The sequence below is a fragment of the Danio rerio genome, chromosome 16 (assembly GCF_052040795.2).
Source record: "Danio rerio strain M-AB ecotype USA chromosome 16, GRCz13ab, whole genome shotgun sequence".
Classification (NCBI taxonomy): Eukaryota; Metazoa; Chordata; class Actinopteri; order Cypriniformes; family Danionidae; genus Danio; species Danio rerio.
The window spans coordinates 30454596-30472595 of record NC_141036.1 but is presented as its reverse complement, the minus strand read 5'-3'; the positions used below and the strand labels follow the sequence as shown (position 1 = coordinate 30472595).

At 34.7% G+C, this 18000-nt stretch overlaps 3 protein-coding genes across 56 annotated transcripts in view; all 3 read left to right on the top strand.

The window, feature by feature from the left end:
* The window catches only part of arhgef1 (Rho guanine nucleotide exchange factor 1), a 91240-nt gene extending 89141 nt beyond the window's left edge, over positions 1 to 2099 (top strand). For 49 of the 50 annotated variants that reach the window (XM_087285915.1, XM_087285908.1, XM_087285906.1 and 46 more), the window contains 2 exons: positions 1200 to 1300; positions 1401 to 2099. In XM_087285915.1, coding sequence (XP_087142041.1) covers positions 1200 to 1274 — 75 coding nt within the window. In that variant the 3' untranslated portion in view covers positions 1275 to 1300; positions 1401 to 2099. 50 annotated transcript variants of the gene reach the window in all.
* A 2269-nt stretch (positions 2100 to 4368) lies between these two features.
* Positions 4369 to 12517, top strand: cd79a (CD79a molecule, immunoglobulin-associated alpha). Its single transcript, NM_001326470.1, is given in 5 exon segments — positions 4369 to 4463; positions 6703 to 7047; positions 10478 to 10593; positions 10694 to 10753; positions 12176 to 12517. Coding segments are annotated over 5 exon segments (678 nt in total). The 5' UTR covers positions 4369 to 4423; the 3' UTR covers positions 12293 to 12517.
* Positions 12518 to 13146: 629 nt separating this feature from the next.
* Positions 13147 to 18000, top strand: part of lipeb (lipase, hormone-sensitive b) — a 51783-nt gene continuing 46929 nt past the window's right edge. For all 5 annotated transcript variants that reach the window (XM_087287083.1, XM_087287082.1, XM_087287086.1 and 2 more), the window contains exon 1: positions 13147 to 13255. In XM_087287083.1, coding sequence (XP_087143209.1) covers positions 13168 to 13255 — 88 coding nt within the window. In that variant the 5' untranslated portion in view covers positions 13147 to 13167. The remainder of the gene's footprint in view (positions 13256 to 18000) is intronic.

Sequence of the window (18000 nt, the reverse complement as noted above, 5' to 3'; positions counted from 1 at the left end):
GAGAAATCTCCACTGTGCTGCTGAGTGAGAGAGTGCTTCTCACTGAACAGCCCAGCAGCGATGACGTAAGCGTGCCGAAGCCCGTTTGTGGTGTGAGAGCGGGCCATCGGGGGAGACGGTAGGGGGGACAAGTGTGCTTTGGCCCGGTTCGAGACAACTGTACCTAGTGTGAGTACGGCCTAAGACACACCTCATTTGCTTTTCATTTGATGCACTTGAGCTCAACCACTCTCACTGGCAGAGCTGTTACAAAACTATTTTTTTGTTTTTAAAAAAGGGGAGGAGCTACACTCACCCACCTTCTCTTCCTATTTCATTTGAGATTACGTAAAACATAAAGTTAAAATGCATATTTCAAAGCACTTCACGGGAAAAAAAGCTTTGTCTTTTAAAGTCAAATTGATTTTACAACAATTCAAATAAAATAACCAAATATGTATTTGTATAACATTTATTTGCATGAATGTATTTTTTTTTATTTTTATGTATTTTAAAATAATTTCAAAAATACATTCACAAACATATTTCTTACCACATGGAAATACTTCAGCGATTAAGGCTAAGTCTTATTAAAAACTGATGTTGGTCAATTTTTTTAAAATATCTTTTTTTCCAAGGCATATTGCCAGCAACATATATTTTAATATAGTTTGTTGATCCTCTTCAGTACTCCTAACTTATCACTGATATACTGTAGTAGGTACATTTTAGCGCTACAACACTTTGTGAAATACTTTGTGTGTGTGTGTGTGTGTGTGTGTGTGTGTGTGTGTGTGTGTGTGTGTGTGTGTGTGTGTGTGTGTGTGTTTGTGTGTGTTTGTGTGTGTTTGTGTGTGTTTGTGTTTGTGTGTGTGTGTGTGTGTGTGTGTGTGTGTGTGTGTGTGTGTGTGTGTGTGTGTGTGTGTGTGTGTGAAATACTCATTTCAAAACAAAATAAGTGACTCAACTATTCAGTTATTCATTTTTACAGACAGTCGCTTGCTAGCTAGTTGCTAGTTTCTAAATGAATCCGCATTTTTTAATGAATCGATTGAATTTTATGTTTAACTCATTAGGGCTGTTTTGCTGCAACCTACTGGCACATTTACTGTCAAATTGTATTTAATTAACAACATGCCTAAACCAGTCAAGGTACTGACATAAAATCAGACTCAATCTTTTTTATTAATACATCTGTCTTGTTTTGTGTTTGTTCTCAGTTGGTTGAGGAGGACCATTATAAATTACAAGAAGCTCTTGCTAAATACACACTTCAGGGGGGCCATTACAATTGAGAAACAACACAACCTGCTGTTACAAGGTACAACCACATACTTAGTACACCATTTTATATTCATCAATTCCCTTTTAATTTAGCGCAATTCTTTTAAAAATTCCATCTGTTTATCTTCTGTCCTCAGATCACTGTATGTGCTGGAGTCGAGACTTGCTTTCGGGGGGATTTGCTGATTGACTATTGCTGCCTGAACGTTTCTGCTCTCTCTTCTCTCTTCCAAACTGTCCTTTCAGAAGATTGACAGCAGGCCTCTGGTGCTTTCCATTCCACTGAGAAATGACCTGAAGTGGGTGTTTTGAAATAATAGTGATCCGTGAGCATAAATAAGAGTGTGAGTGTTTCTGCTGAGAGCCGCGAGAGACAGTCTTACCAAAACATGCCAAAGAAATGTGCAAAGCCTAGAGAGATCTCAGAGTGAAATGCTACATGTGCATGTGGAAGCATTATGCGCACACATACTGTACACAAAGATAAACCTAAGCATGTCAGAAGTCATTTAGCATCAAAAGGCTATCTATATTCATAGAAAAGTATAGTTGCATCTTTGGGAACGCAGTCTGACGCATATGAAGCCTGCAGCTCAGACTGAATTTCAGTCAGGTTCATCCAAACTAAACAAATGTGCCCTTTCTTTCTTTTCGTTTCTCATCCCTCCACATTTTAAGATCATGTTCATTCATGCTAATATTTATCAGAAATTGTACGTATTTTCAAAAATTACAGATATTGAAATGTATTTGTTGATATTTTTAAGCAGAGAACTAAATAGTTATAGCATGAAACTGTAGTAAGATGGAGAATTAAAGCATGTCTTTTTTTAAAACCCTGTTTTGTTTATTTGTTTTACCAGTTTGGTTTGGATTTTCATTAGTTTTTTTGTGGGGGAGGTCTTTTCTTTATGGATGCTCTGCAAATGAGAAAAGAAATGCTAAGTAGGATAGATCATTGCATGGTTGAAAGGAAGTAGAGAAAGGGATTTGGGGAAGGTAAAATCAGGCAGGCTTTGAGAGAGAAAAAGATTTGATTTTGCAATTTGATGGTAACAAGGTTTGACAGTGGGTGCAAGAAAATCAGAGCATATTACAAAGGAGCTTGAATGTATCAAACGCATACAGCCCAGCTTGCAGCTCCCATCCACACAAATGAAGCATGTACTCTTATGCAGATAGTACGTTGAAACGGATAATCATCATACATTTCCTATTTGTGTGTGTCTATGCAAGTTTAGGAGGTGTGACTGTAAAAAAAAAAAAACATGAGCAATTTAATTTTTTGAAACTCTTTTGTGTACAGTTACATTACAAATTAGATGCATCTGATCTATCTATATCTATATACAGTATATATACATATATATATATATATATATATATATATATATATATATATATATATATATATATATATATATATATATAAAAAGTATATATATATATATATTCTTAGTTTTCCTTCTAGTTGTTTAATTGTTTCTCTGGTATATTTTATTGGCAGGGGAGTAGTTTCTATAAAAGCAGGACCAAAGAAGTCGCGAATCGCTAACAATGTTTAGATATGAAAACACCTTGAAAGCTGAAAAGGGGTTTAGGAAGTCACCAAAAAAAAAAAAAAAAAGTGCATGGATTGGCTTGTTAGTTTGATGCCTTATTTTATTTGAGACGGAAGGAAATTGAAATTGCTTCAATTTGTGGAAGGGACCAGCTTGTCTCTCCCGCTCTCTTGTTTTATTAGGATACCACAGAGAATCAGACACTTGCAGGTTTTGTCTCAGAGTTTGGAGACAGGAACACAGACCATCAGTTTTCTTACCAGTACTGTAAATGTTTTCATAATGCTACTGCGACAGGTTTTTCTACCATTCCACCAGATGCCAGTTTCTGCAGGTTTTTTTACCTTATTTTTTGTACGTAGTGTGATTTTAATATTCATGTTTAAGTTGAAATTGCTGATTTAATTTGATTTATTTTAGAATTGGTTTTTATTTTCCCGCTCTTCGCTCGACTGTTTATCTTCATCAGACTTAATTTAAAATGGCTTCCAGAACAGTCTGGTTTTCCAACCACGTTTTGGTACACGTCAATTTTTATCAGTCTTTTTTTTTTTTTTTTTATAAAATTACCAGGCGATGATGTTTAAAGTGCCAACTTCTTCTCCTACCGGCTTTTTATTTTCATTTTTATTTGTTTAAATGAGCGGTAATTCATTTTTTATTCAGTTTTTTTTGTTTGAGAACTATGTAATTACAATACTATGCATTGCCATTTATCAAGTAAGGACTGAGAGAGACAAAGTACACCCATAACCATCCAAACTATTACTCAATTTCTGACCTTTATTTTATTTTATGTGGATTTGTGCACATTTTAAACTTGATTTGAAAGTTGTTTTCAACAATGGATATCCCTATGGGCTCTAAATAATTGATAAGAGAGAGTTTTGGGTGCATTCTCTCTCATTCCTTGACGTTTTCTTGTGTATCTGTCACATATACGTATATATAGTGATATATCTTGTATGTTTAAATCTATTTATAGGGTGCCTTTTGCAGATTGGGTTAGTTTTCATTATCTAATTTTCTTTTAGTTCAGATGGCAGACACTGCCTTATCTGGCCTCTCCTCATTTCAGTGTTAATTGCTCATCTGATATTTGGCTCAATGCCCATCAAATTTTAGCAGTTCCACTCATTTTTGCTCTCCGAAATGCCTGAGCTCTTAATGCTGAGTGCTCTTTGTTAGATCTTTTAAACTCTCTGCAATCCATGACCGTATTTTTATGTCATTTCTTGTACAGGAGTCCACTCAATACAGGCATTCTATTGCTGTCTGTCTATATAAATGATTATGCAAGGACTATTTTGTGTATTTGGGCTTTGATTTAATATGTAAGATACATCAGAAAAATGTAGGTACGTTTTTTTATTATAATTTTCTTTTCCTTTTTTTTAAATAAATGATCTAAAAATGACTTGAGCTGTTGTTGTCCTTATTTTCAGCAGAGTGTTTTCATCTGCATGTATGAACCACAAAGTGAAACAGCAGAATGGGTGGGTGTAGATGATACAGGAAAGAATGACAAACACTCAAACGGCTCATTTCATACCTAGCAGCAGTTGATTTTCAATAGTTAATTTGGATTATCAGAGAAAATGGGGTTCAGGCTGGTGCTTTTCTTGTCTTTCTTTGCAGGTAGGTGTGGACACTGTTAAAAATAATACTCAAATACTGTTTCATTTTTTTAAATTTAAATTTGAAGTTTAATTTACTGTGCTACTTCTGTGTTCTTGTACATTGCTTATTTTGCAGATTCTAAAAATTATTGAAAATTATTTCAAGTAATGCTTTTCAGCATTGAGAATTTGGTTTTAAAGTAAGCCAAGCTTTTATATAGAAACAAAATACATTGAAATAAAAATGTAGTTTTTAGAAAGCATACAGTTCAAACAAAATTGTTAATGATTTTTATAAATTACAGTATTTAACTGTAATATGAACTGTATGCAGTTTTGCAGTATGTTACTGTGTTTTAAAGTTGCATTGTGAAAATTGCTGTATTTTTACAGTGAAAATATACATACAATTCTGAAAATATACAATGAGTAAATGTGAAAACAATATTTTTGCTGTATTTGGATTACAGTAAGTAACTGGCGAACTGCTGCCAATATGTTACTGAAGATTCTACAGGAAAGTGCTAACTGTGTGTGTGTGTGTGTGTGTGTGTGTGTGTGTGTGTGTGTGTGTGTGTGTGTGTGTGTGTGTGTGTGTGTGTGTGTGTGTGTGTGTGTGTGTGTGTGTGTGTGTGTGTGTGTACCATTTATTTACACTTTCAAATTATATTATGAGGATTGACCTCTGCTCTTACAACTCATGATAATTTCATGAAAATGTAACTGTAGGCTTTTACATTATTATAAATCATTCAGTACAAAACAATTACTGGCAGCTTATTCTTTTATATAATGGAGAATTTCCGAATACTTAGAATAAAAAATATATAAATTCACGTTTTCTTTGCCTTTTTCTTTTTTTTTTTTAATTTCTTTTCAGCATAAAAAATATGAGAGCAGAGATTATGGGTCTACAATGAATTTGATAGTCACAAATCACCAAATATAGGAGACTGTTGATTTACAGTTATTTTTTACATGTGGCATTTATAAAAATAAAAAAACTATCAAAAGAATACAAGTGGTTTGATGAATTTTATTATTAAAATGCTGCCTTTTAATAATTGGATGTGGATTAAACAGTAGATGTACTAAATTGATGTATTTAATAAACTACCGAAGAGCAAATTTCCATCTGCACGTCTGTGTTCTGCTTCACTGAAGCCGATTTCCTCTCAGAGCAGCTGTTTGCATCTTACTACTACCATCTTCCCCTTTTTTACATTCTTTTTTTCAGTGTGACTTTCAAATTTTAAGGGTATAATTTAATTTTTCACTGTCCATGTATGACGCCAAGCCGTGTGTATATATAGTACTCTGTGGGTAGAAAGAGTATGGTTTAGCTAATAGATTTCAACATGCTGATATCATGTGGACTAAACTAAATGCCACTGAGTGAAGAATAAAGCTGAATGTTAAGCTGCTTTAATACACAAAGTATGTTGGTCACACTTTACAATATAGTTACAGTAGATGATGTTTACTAACATGATCAAGTAATGAACTACACATTCATGGCATATTTTTATTTATGTTGATGTTAGTTAATTGAAATAAAGTCATTAATTTATTAAAGCACAACTATAGATGCTAATAGTAGTAAACACATCAGCTAATGGAACCTTAGCGTGAAGTCATGGCTGAAGTATTTATTCATGCATGCAGTAGTCAACAATTCAAGTGAATCAAAACGGTTTTCCTAAAACTATTGAACAACACCCATTCTTGTTTTAGAACAATTGTGAAAGCCTTTTTTGATCCACTTCAAAGGTTGTCTACTGTATACTCATCTTAACCCTTGTAAGCTATTGGGGATGTTTTCATCCACTCTGGAGTGATTTTGAGTCTGGCCAACACTTCTGTGTTTCGCTAGGAGAATGATTTTTGGTGACAATCTTATTTTGTCTTATTTTGACACATATTTTGAGAAAATGCTTTGATTTGAAACTTCATAGAGACACTCTGGGCAAATTTTCTACCCTTTTGTTATGTTAGGGATGAAAACATCCACTAAATTAAACTGCTGTAGAAATGCATCTTTTTTTCTTTTTTTTTTTTTTTTTTTTTGCTTAAATCTGTTAATCAACCCTGATCAGAATTACTAAATTGTTTAAAAAATTTCAGCATTTTAACTCTTTAATTGCCATATTCATAAATGCTGAAAACAAAACACAAATTTGTCGGAACAGTTAACAATATCATTTTAACTGCATATTTTGTGGTCTTTTGTTTGTTTGTTTTTTTGTCTTCTGTATAAGCTGTTTTCAGTGGTAAACTGGAAGATCTACAACTGGAGCCGGATGAGCCATTACTGCGTGTGCAGGTCTCTCAAGAAGCCACAGTGCGCTGCTGCTACCGCTGTAAAGAAAGCCCTGAAGTCAGCTGGATCAAGAATACTCCCGCCATCAATGGCACCACAATGCCTGACTTGGTAAACTTTACAAAGAATGTGATGAACAAACCAGAGGGTGAAAAAGATGGAGTTATATGCCATTCGCTGGTCTTCAAAAGCGTCAGTGTCAATGATATGGGCCTGTATCAGTGTAAACTCAAGCACGGTTTACTTACCTTTTTTTCCCATGGCACCTTCCTTCAAATATACTGTGAGTAAGATCATACTTGTTTATAAACTCTTAAAAATGAACAACTTACAAATAAACCCAATGTTAGGTCAAATATGGACACTCGTTTAGGATTAAAGTGTCATTTACAGTTTTTCTCACAACATTTCACGCATTTCTCACAACACTTTACATTTGCAAAACAGTTAATGCATTTCTCAAAACAATTAGTCATTTGTGCACATCATAGCAGTTTCCCATTCCTATCAACGAATTGCAAATGCTTTTGGTCATGCATCAATTGCTTTCATACAACTCTCTGCTGTTTATAACATTATCATTTGCTCATGTAAATGAACTAAACTTGTGAATGCTGAATAGTCATTCCATATAAAAGTGATAGTCCTCATTTCATTACTTGAGTCAGTACATACAAAAATGTTGAACTAGTAGTCAAAATCTGTCTTTCTAATTTTTCTTTTTTTATATTATATTTTGAAATACGACAGAAAAAAAGAAGATTTTAAAACCATTATTACATCAGATCTTCCAATATTATATATGGGTTAGCAATGTTACACATATATATCTTGGCCAGTAGGAAATATGGTGATCTTGCAGACGATGACAGGGTTATACATTTAAACTGTTATCCTGGGCATTTGACAAATAATTAAAAAAGGGTTTCCAGGTGGCTTCGAATCCAGCAATGTTATTAGAAAGATTGTGTCTTTGTCTCTCTAATTGTAAAGTGGTAGAGAATTCTGAAGCCATGATTTAAAAGGTGGTCTTGATGCCTTTTTCCTTTTTTTTTTTTTTGCTAACACCATTCCATATTGAACAGCTTTTTAAAATTACTGACTGAACCCACGATGTGAGTCAGACCAACCAAAAACAGTGATTGCTGGATCAGGGGCGAGGTCACAAGAATAAGCCTCAGAGTAGAAGTTGAAAATTTCCCTCCAGACCTTAAAAAGTTTTGGGCATGATCAAACGAGCTAATTTTCTTTAAAAAATGTAATCTTTTTTCCCCTGAAAAGGTCTTTTAAATAAAGATTTCACAAATAATTTATGGGTGGCGCAGTAGGTAGTGCTGTTGTCTCAGAGCAAGAAGGTCACTGGTTCAAGCTTTAGCTGGGTCAGTTGGCATTTCTGAGTGGAGTTTGCTTGTTCTCCCCGCGTTCCCATGGGTTTTCTCTGGGTGCTAGCTCCGGTTTCCCTCACAAGTCCAAAGACATGCAGTACAGGTGAATTGGGTTAACTAAATTGTCCATGATGTATGAGTGTGTATAGCTGCTTCCCAGTGATGGGTTGTAGCTGGAAGGGCATCTGCTGCGTAAAACATATGCTGGATAAGTTGGCGGTTCATTCCGCTTCGGCGACCCCAGATTTGTAAAAGGACTAAGCCGAAAAGAACATGAATGAATGAATGAATGATTTACAGACCTGTATGTTGTAGGTTCAGGTCCAATATGTACAAAAGTTTTTTGCACTGGAAAACAGTTACAAAGTAAACTGTCATAATGAAAACATGACAAAGCCATTTGACTATCTTGTTCATAAACAGGTGTCAGGACGTTTCATCTTGATGACACTGATACTTTCATTGACATCAATAATGCTTTTGAGGAATAAGCTATCCATTTTGAGCAAGTTACACACTTTTTTTTACTCGCCATATGGTCATCTAAGATGCAGGTGACTTTAAAAGGAGCATTAAAATTAGAATGGTGATTTATAAAAAACAAGTATTTTTAATACAAATGTACAGTTTGGTTCCAACTCAAACTGTAAAACCAATAAGTTGGTGATGCTTAAACATGCACAGTTTTTTAGTGTGTGATATATATATACTGCATAGTAAATGTTAAAAGGTGAGTTAATGAACACATAGAGTTCAAGTCAGAATTATTAGCCCCCCTGAATTATTAGTCCGCTTGTTTATTTTCCCCCCAATTTCTGTTTAATGGAGAGCAGATTTTTTTTCAACACATTTCTAAACATAATAGTTTTAATAACTATTTTCTAATAACTAATTTATTTTATCTTTGCATGAAGACAGTAAATAATATTTTACTACATATTTTTTAAGACACTTCTATACAGCTTAAAGTGACATTTAAAGGCTTAACCAGGTTAATTTGGTTAACTATGCAGCTTAGGGTAATTAGGCAAGTTATTGTACAATGACGGTTTGTTCTGTAGGGGCTAATAATTTTGTCCCTAAAATAGTGTTTAAAATTAAAAACTGCTTTTATTCTAGCCAAAATAAAACAAATAAGACTTTCTCCAGAAGAAAAAAATATTTTAAGACATACTGTGAAAATTTCCCTGCTCTGTTAAACATCATTTAGAAAATATTTTAAAAAGAAAAAATTTTTTTGAAGGGGGCTAGTAGTTCTGACTTCAACTGTACATTGACATATGCATAAATATCACATGATTACATAATTTAATTAAACAATATAATTGTTATTTAAATGAAGCAGAACCTGTAAATACCACCTCCAAGAAAGAAATATATATAGCTCGCAGCATACAGTATATAAGTACACCCCTCACAAATCTATCTTTTACATTCATATTTTAACAGGAAGCTATACAATATAATATTTGTGCATATACATTATACTTGCTTAGCTAGCAAAAAAACTTATGATAACAGTTCAAAACTAATACACCCAAATTTATATGTTTTAAAAAAATATATTAAATACAAATTTTAAAAAGTGGAAGTATCAAGAGAAGCAAAAATATTGAAAATTTTTACTTGAAATTTTCTATGTTCTAATTTTCTTTTTTTTTTTTTTGCAATTATTTGGTTAAATTTGATAGTATTGTCCTTCTATTAATAAGTATGTATAAATATTTATATATTTTGTTTTTATTTTTCTTCAAGTTTAACATTCTCAGTTTCCTGCTAGCTGTTGGCTTATACATTTTCTAAACCGTTAAGGACTAGTTTTTCTTTTTTATTGTTATTTATGTTTTGCTGTAGAAAATAAAATGACAGCTACATCTTGGGTTGCCTGAGAGTGAGCAAATTTATATTAAGTTTCATTTTTTTGGGAACTATCCCATAATATGTTGTAGACCTGCAAAGTCCCTATTTTGTCATCATTACATGAATATAAATGCCTATAAACGTAACAATACAAGCACTCTGTAAGAGGCTGCATTGTGCAATAATCCCCACAAATCATTCAATTGGCTGAATTAGGCGAACACAAATAACCCATTCAATGACATAAACCCAAATTCCACTCATTCACGCTGAGTTTGTTTTACTTAACTTGCTTACATATACACAGGGAACACTTATTGTCAGATGAAATAAAGGAACAGCTTTCTGGCTCATGTTTATTTTTTCCCCTCCAGACATTCAATAAAAAAATACAGTCAATCTGATATGCTTGTACTGAAGTGGCATCCTTGAAAAATCTCCCTGTTTTAAGACATTCTCTTTCGTTAGTACCTTTGGAGAAGACTTTGAACCTCAGCGAGGGTGTGAAAAACAGCATTATTACAGTTGAAGGAGTGTTGCTGCTGATGTGTGTGCTGATTCCGGGCACCATGCTCCTCTGTAAGGTCAGAGCCATGTTTAATGATGACAATTTCATGTATTTGAACTGATCTGTGAACCGTAAGAGAAATCAAAATAAACAATTGTTTAATTCTGCTTCTTTAGTCAAAGAAAGTGAATAAACTGGACAGGAAGACAGAAAGGGAGGAAGAGAATATCTATGAGGTATGTTTCTTCTTCTTTTAAAGATTTTAAATATTTATTTTCTTATTTCAAATAATACAGAGGAAACAGGACATGAACAAACAAAACGTTTAAAGTAATAAAGTCATATTGAATAATACATATAAATGATCTTATTATCTGTAATTAGAGAATTAATTAAATAAACCAAAGCACACAGACAAACAAACAAAAGAGTGAAGGTGTTGGTAATTTTATAGACATTATTATTTGGTCAGTGTGAGTCAAAATTGCTGATTATTTTCTCTATTTATTAAAAGAAATGCCAATCCTTCTACACTGACTGTTGGAAGGACATTTTTAAAAATGTTGATATAACTGCAAGTTGCATTTAGAGATCAGAGATCCTCTGGAAAATTTCCAGATTTTTCCAATATCACCCATCTGCCTAACATGATACATCATACACTTTGATTCAGCTTTGATAATGTGACTTAAGGCACAGGAGTATGTACAGTTAAAGTCAGAATTATTAGCCCTCCTGAATAATTAGCCCCCCTGTATACTTTTCCCCTTAATTTCTGTTTTAAGGGAACATTTTTCATTTCATCTGTTATTTATTTATTTATTTATTTATTTATTTTACCTTCAGAAATATAATTAGAGGAAAGTTTTACGAAAATTGTGCAATGGGTTATAGTCTAAATGTACTACAAAAGCATATCATAGAAAGTAGCAGCAAACACGTACACTAAATATTTACCAAATCAATAAAAACAAGAGTTTTTAAAAGGCAATATAATCATAAAGAAATAATAATTCTTAAAAATGAGAAAATAGGTAAATCAACAGATAGATGGAGGTAAGGAAAAAATTAGAAGAAAGGTAAACATCATACCATCTATCAGTAATATTGGTGACTTAATATTCACAAAGTCTCTGCAAAGGCACATAAAACATTTCAACGCATTTCTAAATATAGTAGTTTTAATAACTCATTTCTAATGACTAATATCTTCTATCCGTGCCATGTTGACGGTACAAAATATTTTACTTGATATTTTTCAAGATACTAGTATTCAGGTTAAGGCTTAACTAGATTAATTAAATTAACTAAGCAAGTAGGGGTGATTAGTCAAGCCATTGTCGAAAAAATAAATTGCTTAAGTGGACTAAAAAAACTGACCTTAAAATGGTTAAAAAAATTAAAAGCTGCTTTTATTGTAGAATAAAATATATACGACTTTCTCCAGAAGAAAAAAATGAAATGCTATGGAAAAGTTCTTGCTCTATTAAACATCATTTGTGAAATCTTTGAAAAAGAGAAGAAAAAAAATTCACAGGGGAGCTAATAAAAAATTAGAAAATAATCCCACCCCGTCCTTATCTTCAAATGTGGTTTACTTTTTTAAAATGTTATTATTAGCTTTTATTTCTGAACGATCTTCAAATATCTGCCAACAGGGTCTTAATCTGGATGACTGCAACTCAGCTTACCATCAGATTCAGCGCTCCATTCAGCAAGGCCCTTATGAGGATGTGGCTTGTTGTGAGGAAGACATTCAGCTGGAGAAGCCGTAGCTGGAGATCACAAAGCTGGGAAATGACAAACACACAAGTGAAGAGTGTGTTGTCTCCGATAAATGGTTAAATTTCAGCATTTCATAAGCTTATTGTCAGTGTGTTTTTTGCTGTCAAATAGCTTGAATAATGTTTGTCTGAGAACTTGAATAAAGCTTGTTTATGCTTTGCAAAGACAAATCGAATATGTCTGCTAATGGTTTAAATAAAATTTAAGAAAAATAATTTTTGTGTGGATTTTTTCTGTATGCAACATTTTAAAGGTGAGGAGTAGACAGACAGACAGACAGACAGGCAGACAGACAGACAGGCAGGCAGGCAGGCAGGCAGGCAGGCAGGCAGGCAGGCAGGCAGGCAGGCAGGCAGGCAGACAGACAGACAGACAGACAGACAGACAGACAGACAGACAGACAGACAGACAGACAGACAGACAGATAGATAGATAGATAGATAGATAGATAGATAGATAGATAGATAGATAGATAGATAGATAGATAGATAGATAGATAGATAGATAGATAGATCGATAAGCAGGAAGGAAGGCAGGCAGGCAGGCAGACAGACGGAAAGACTCCACTCAACTCCACTCTACTTCATTTAATACTCAAAGTGACAGTGAAATTGCAATACGTTATACACTTTATTATTTTCATCATTATTCTTTATTTTATCTTTAACGTCACACACTTCTGAGCAGCGTCACCTGACTAAATAAGGGCAGAGAGATGGGCGGTGCTATAAAGTGAGAACCGTTTGATAGGTGTATTAAGTATTATCCGCCGCGTTATTGGCTGTAGGATTTCGTGTGGGCGTGTCCGCTTGGAAGGTACGTCCAGACACAGCAGAGGGGAGGTAATCATTCCTGTTTGAGGAAGATGGCGACTGCGAAGAAGTCTGGGAGCGGTGTTCTTGAAAAAGCAGTAAGCAGGAGGCGGTCGTCAAAGCACAAAGAAGTCCCAATAGGTATAATCTCTTTTAATAAACATAACCGTTTTATGGAGGCGAGCTGTCGCTGGTGTGTGACACCCGCGCTCCCTCTTAGATAGTTCGAGAAGTGTCAAAGAAAAGATTAAAACCCGAGCGCTTTACTGTACCGGTATAATGTAGCACCGCGTAGTATCTTCTTTCTGATGTGTATACATACTGCACGTTTCTAAATGTATCTGTAAAATGTATAAGCCAACAGGCTTTGAACTCTGTTGTTATGTAACACGTCGGCGGAACCTGTAACTCTTGTAGTATAATGTTTCATTGATGAAGGTGAATGACATTGTAATACATTGCATTACACTTTAGTCCGTCGCCAAACAGCAATGATGGCACGCACTAGTTGCTTTCTTGGATCAGCGATGCTATTCGTTTGAATGACATGCGATTATTTGCCTGAACTTTGCTATAATACATTATAATATGCTTTGGGATGCAGCACTAAGAAATAATCTAGACTAGTACCTGTCTGTATTGTTTTAAGCTTATAGCCACAGAAAACGTGTGTTGTAAGTGTTGATGTTCTTAAAGGGGTAATTCACCAAACTAATAAAAGTTCTGTCATCAGTTACTCGGCTTTTTGTCTTCCTAACCCATGTAACTTAACCTTTTCTGTGGAACACAAAATAGTCTATTTCGACTTTCTGAGATATTTATCAAAAAAATAAGGAGTTTCCCAAATCGTGTACTTGTGCACTAAGCCCAAATTATGTGTATCCACATAAAAAAAATCAAATTAAGTATAAAAAGTAAAATGTTCATGCATACTGCTTGACAATATTATCTTATAAAATGGAGTTTGCAATAGCCTTTCATTTCTTCTCTGTTGTTACGTATGTTCAGTTGAAACAACTCCTCATGCAAGACATGTTCAAGACATTTAAGCTTGCACACAGAACATCCATGGGGACCTTTCAACCTCTGCTCTCTCTTATAAGTTTACACCCCCCCCTCCAAGGAGCCCGAGGTTGGCATGTGAATGTCCTCTCATGGTAGCATTATACATAGCATGAAATCAAATTCCAGAACCTTATCATTTAATGTTCCATGCCTGTGCAATTACCACCCAACACAATTTGAAAAGCTGAAAACCTAATAATATTCAAAAAGCAGTTGAATTCTCACTTGAATTAATCATATTCAAAATTGTGTTTATTTTCGTTCTCTTTAATTCCTCCCTTAAATCACTATTGCTGATGAATCACTCTTAGATCTTCATTGCAAGTTGCTTTGGATGAAGGTGTCTGCTTGCTAAACAAATACATGTACATTTTAATTCAACTCAGTTTTGTCCATTGAGAGTGAATTGGATCATTCCTGCTTGTTGATTGGTTGATCTTTTATAAATAACAGGTTTTTGCACTGGTAAAGATGTCATTAGAAAAGAGATTTTGCATGGGGTAGGCTATTTATAGACTATATGTATGAAGTGAAAAGTGCGATATTCCATACAAAAAAGTTTATGGCATTTATGTGTATGGGATATAATGCTTAATTTGAGACACAACATTCTCCTTTTATGATCTACAAAAAATTCAGGTTTGGAATATAAAGAGGAGTGGAATATTGGAATAGTGGAATATTTTGACTGATTTATTTATTCCATTTGGGGTGGGGGGGGGGGTGGGGGGACTATACCATTAAGATGATTAAGATGATGATTATGTCTTAGTTAGGCTAAAGCAACTGCTTTGACTGCTATCAAACCAATGTGGGCTTCTCTGTAGCATTATTTCAGCACATTGTTATTAAATTGGTGCAAGGAGTTTCCATGCTCTCTGTGTTGCAATGGCCAGAACCCTGCTGACTGTTTGGTTTCAGGTTTTTTCTGAAGACCCCTGCCTTGTCCTAGGGATCAGTGAGAGGATTTGAAATCTAAACGCCTCACTCAGCACTCTTCTCAGACATGCAGAAGAACAGTATGAGAAGAATTGTAGAGCAGCAGTATGTTCATATATTGTTCACATTATGTAGTGTGTAGTAGGTTGTTTACTTGCTTCTGTTATATTTGGATGAGAGGGAGAGGAAACTCTTCACTAATGTCAGGATCAGGGCATTGTTTTTCTTTTCCTGTTGAGATGATTTTACCACATTTATGAAATAATATGGGACAAAGGTCTGCTCGGAGCCTTCGATTGTTTCTGACTGCCAGACGGATGAATAAAGGATGTAATGCTTGATATTTGTAAAACATAGAGAGAGATATCATGTCAGTAAGTTTAGTGTTGTTCCTGTTGAAATGTCTCCACCACAAAACATTTTTGATGGAAATGCATGGTCCTTGACTAATGAGGATATTGGGAAATGCATGGCTTTTCTAAAAGCCCTTTGTAGCTTATGCTAAAAATAAGCTGGGTTTGCACCATGAAGGAAATCTGAGAAATTCAGATTTTCAGACATGAAAGGATTAGTTTACCCAAAAATGAAAATTCTGTTTTTAATTACTAACCCTCGTGTTTTTCAAATCCCAAGACTTTTGTTCATCCTAAGAACATTCATTCATTCATTTTTTTTTTTTTTGCCTTAGCCCCCTTATTAATCTGGCGTCGCGACAGCGGAATGAAGCGCCAACTTATATATGTTTTACACAGCAGATGCTTTTCCAGCTGCAACCCATCACTGGGAAACACCCATACACACTCATTCACACACACGCATTACATACAATTTTAGCTTACACAATTCACCTGTACCACATGTCTTTGGACTTGTGGGGGAAACCGGAGCACCTGGAGGAAACCCACATGAATGCGGGGAGAACATGCAAACTCCACACAGAAATGCCAACTGACCCAGCCGAGGCTTGAACCAGCGACCTTCTTCATCCTCCATAGACAGCAACAGCCCTAAGATGCTGAAAGTCCAGAAAAGGAACCAAAAATACTGTCCAAACATTCCATTTGACTTCAGGGGTTCAATTGTAATCATACAAAGCTCTGAGAACACTTTTATGTACCAAAAAAAAATGGTTTGCCTGACTATGTGTTCTGCTCAGTAATTACCAGTAGTCAACATGCACCATGACAAGGGCGAGAAGATGCAATCAAAAAAATTATTTGTTTTTAAGGGTTTTTTTGCCACACAAAAATGTTCCTAGTGGAATATTGTATGATTACACTTGAACCCATGTGATTGCTACAGATTACAGTGGCGCAGTAGGTAGTGCTGTCGCCTCACAGCAAGAATGTCGCTGGTTCAAGCCTCGGCTGGGTCAGTTGGCATTTCTGTGTGGAGTTTGCATGTTCTTTCTGCCTTCGCGTCTTTTTCCTCCTGGTGCTCTGGTTTCCCCCACCAGTCCAAAGGCATGCGGTACAGGTAGATTGGGTAGGCTAAAACGTCTGTAGTGTATGAGTGTAAATGAGTGTCTGTGGATGTTTCCCAGAGATGGGGAGTGGCTGGAAGGGCATCCGCTGCATAAAAACGTGCTGGATAAGTTGACGGTTCTTACCGCTGTGGTGACCCCAGAAGCCAAAAAGAAAATTAATGAATGAATGAGCTGAGTGTCTAATTATTTTCTTACCCTAGGTGTACATCCATCCAAGTTAAATAGAAAAAACACTTTAATATTTTATTTTCTAATTTAAATTGCATTATCATCACTTTTCTCAATGTGTATAATGTTTATTAAAGAGCTGCTTTTTAAACCCCTTTTCAAAAGTCTATGCTGCTCTGATTGTGAGAATGGTCTAGTTTATTGACACTGGTTTGTCACTCTCAGTTTTTGCTGAAAACAGAACACCACTCACTGAATGTAAGCACTGGAGAATTCCTTGGCACACAGTGATTTAAACAGTAAAAAACTGACTTTTACTTAATGGAAACTGGATCAGATTGTATCATTTCAAACAAAGTTAATAAGGAAAGTGTATACCAACCAATTGATATTTTTATGCAAAAGTATTCTACTGAATTGTGGAAAATGATATTCATAACAATAATAGTAATTATAGTAATACAATCATAATTTCTGCACTGAAAAATATTATTCAAAGATCAATTTTTAAAGTTAAATGGTTTGAAAACTGTTTATTTGGGTTGAATTTAAACAAATGAAGTTGAACATTACTAAATTTAATTTGTTTGTTTAACATCAACACATATAAATTGAATACAACCTTTTTGCAGAAAAATTTTTTTCAATGTAAAAATTGTAAACTCTTATGTACTTTACACTGAAATAAAGATACTAAAACTGTTGCAGAGGTGGTACCTTTTCAAAAGGTACGCTTTTAAAATGGGTATCACACCAGTGACAGCTTGAATGTATAATTGTAGACACGGAAAATTTTCTCAATGACAGATTTATTTGTCAAGGAATAATCAATAATTTAACTACAGTCACACTTAAGTAACATAGCAAATTTGAATCAGATTAATGTATCTGCCCTTCTCAGTGAACAGGAACACATATAATCTCAGATGATTAAATCCAGATATTCTCAGTGCTCACTGCTCAAACAACCTTTCAAGATCCAGCCCTTAGTTGGAAGAAAATCAAAACACTCTTCTAAGACATGATGAGATTAGGTGTCACGGTGGCACAGTGGGTAGCTTGATTGCCTCACAGCAAGAAGGTCACTGGTTCAAGCCTCAGCTAGGTCAGTTGGCATTTCTAAGAGGAGTTTGCATGTTCTCCACGTGTTTGCATGGATTTCCTTCGGCGCTCCAGTTTCCCCCACAGTCCAAAGACATGTGGTACAGGTGAATTGGGTAAATTAAAT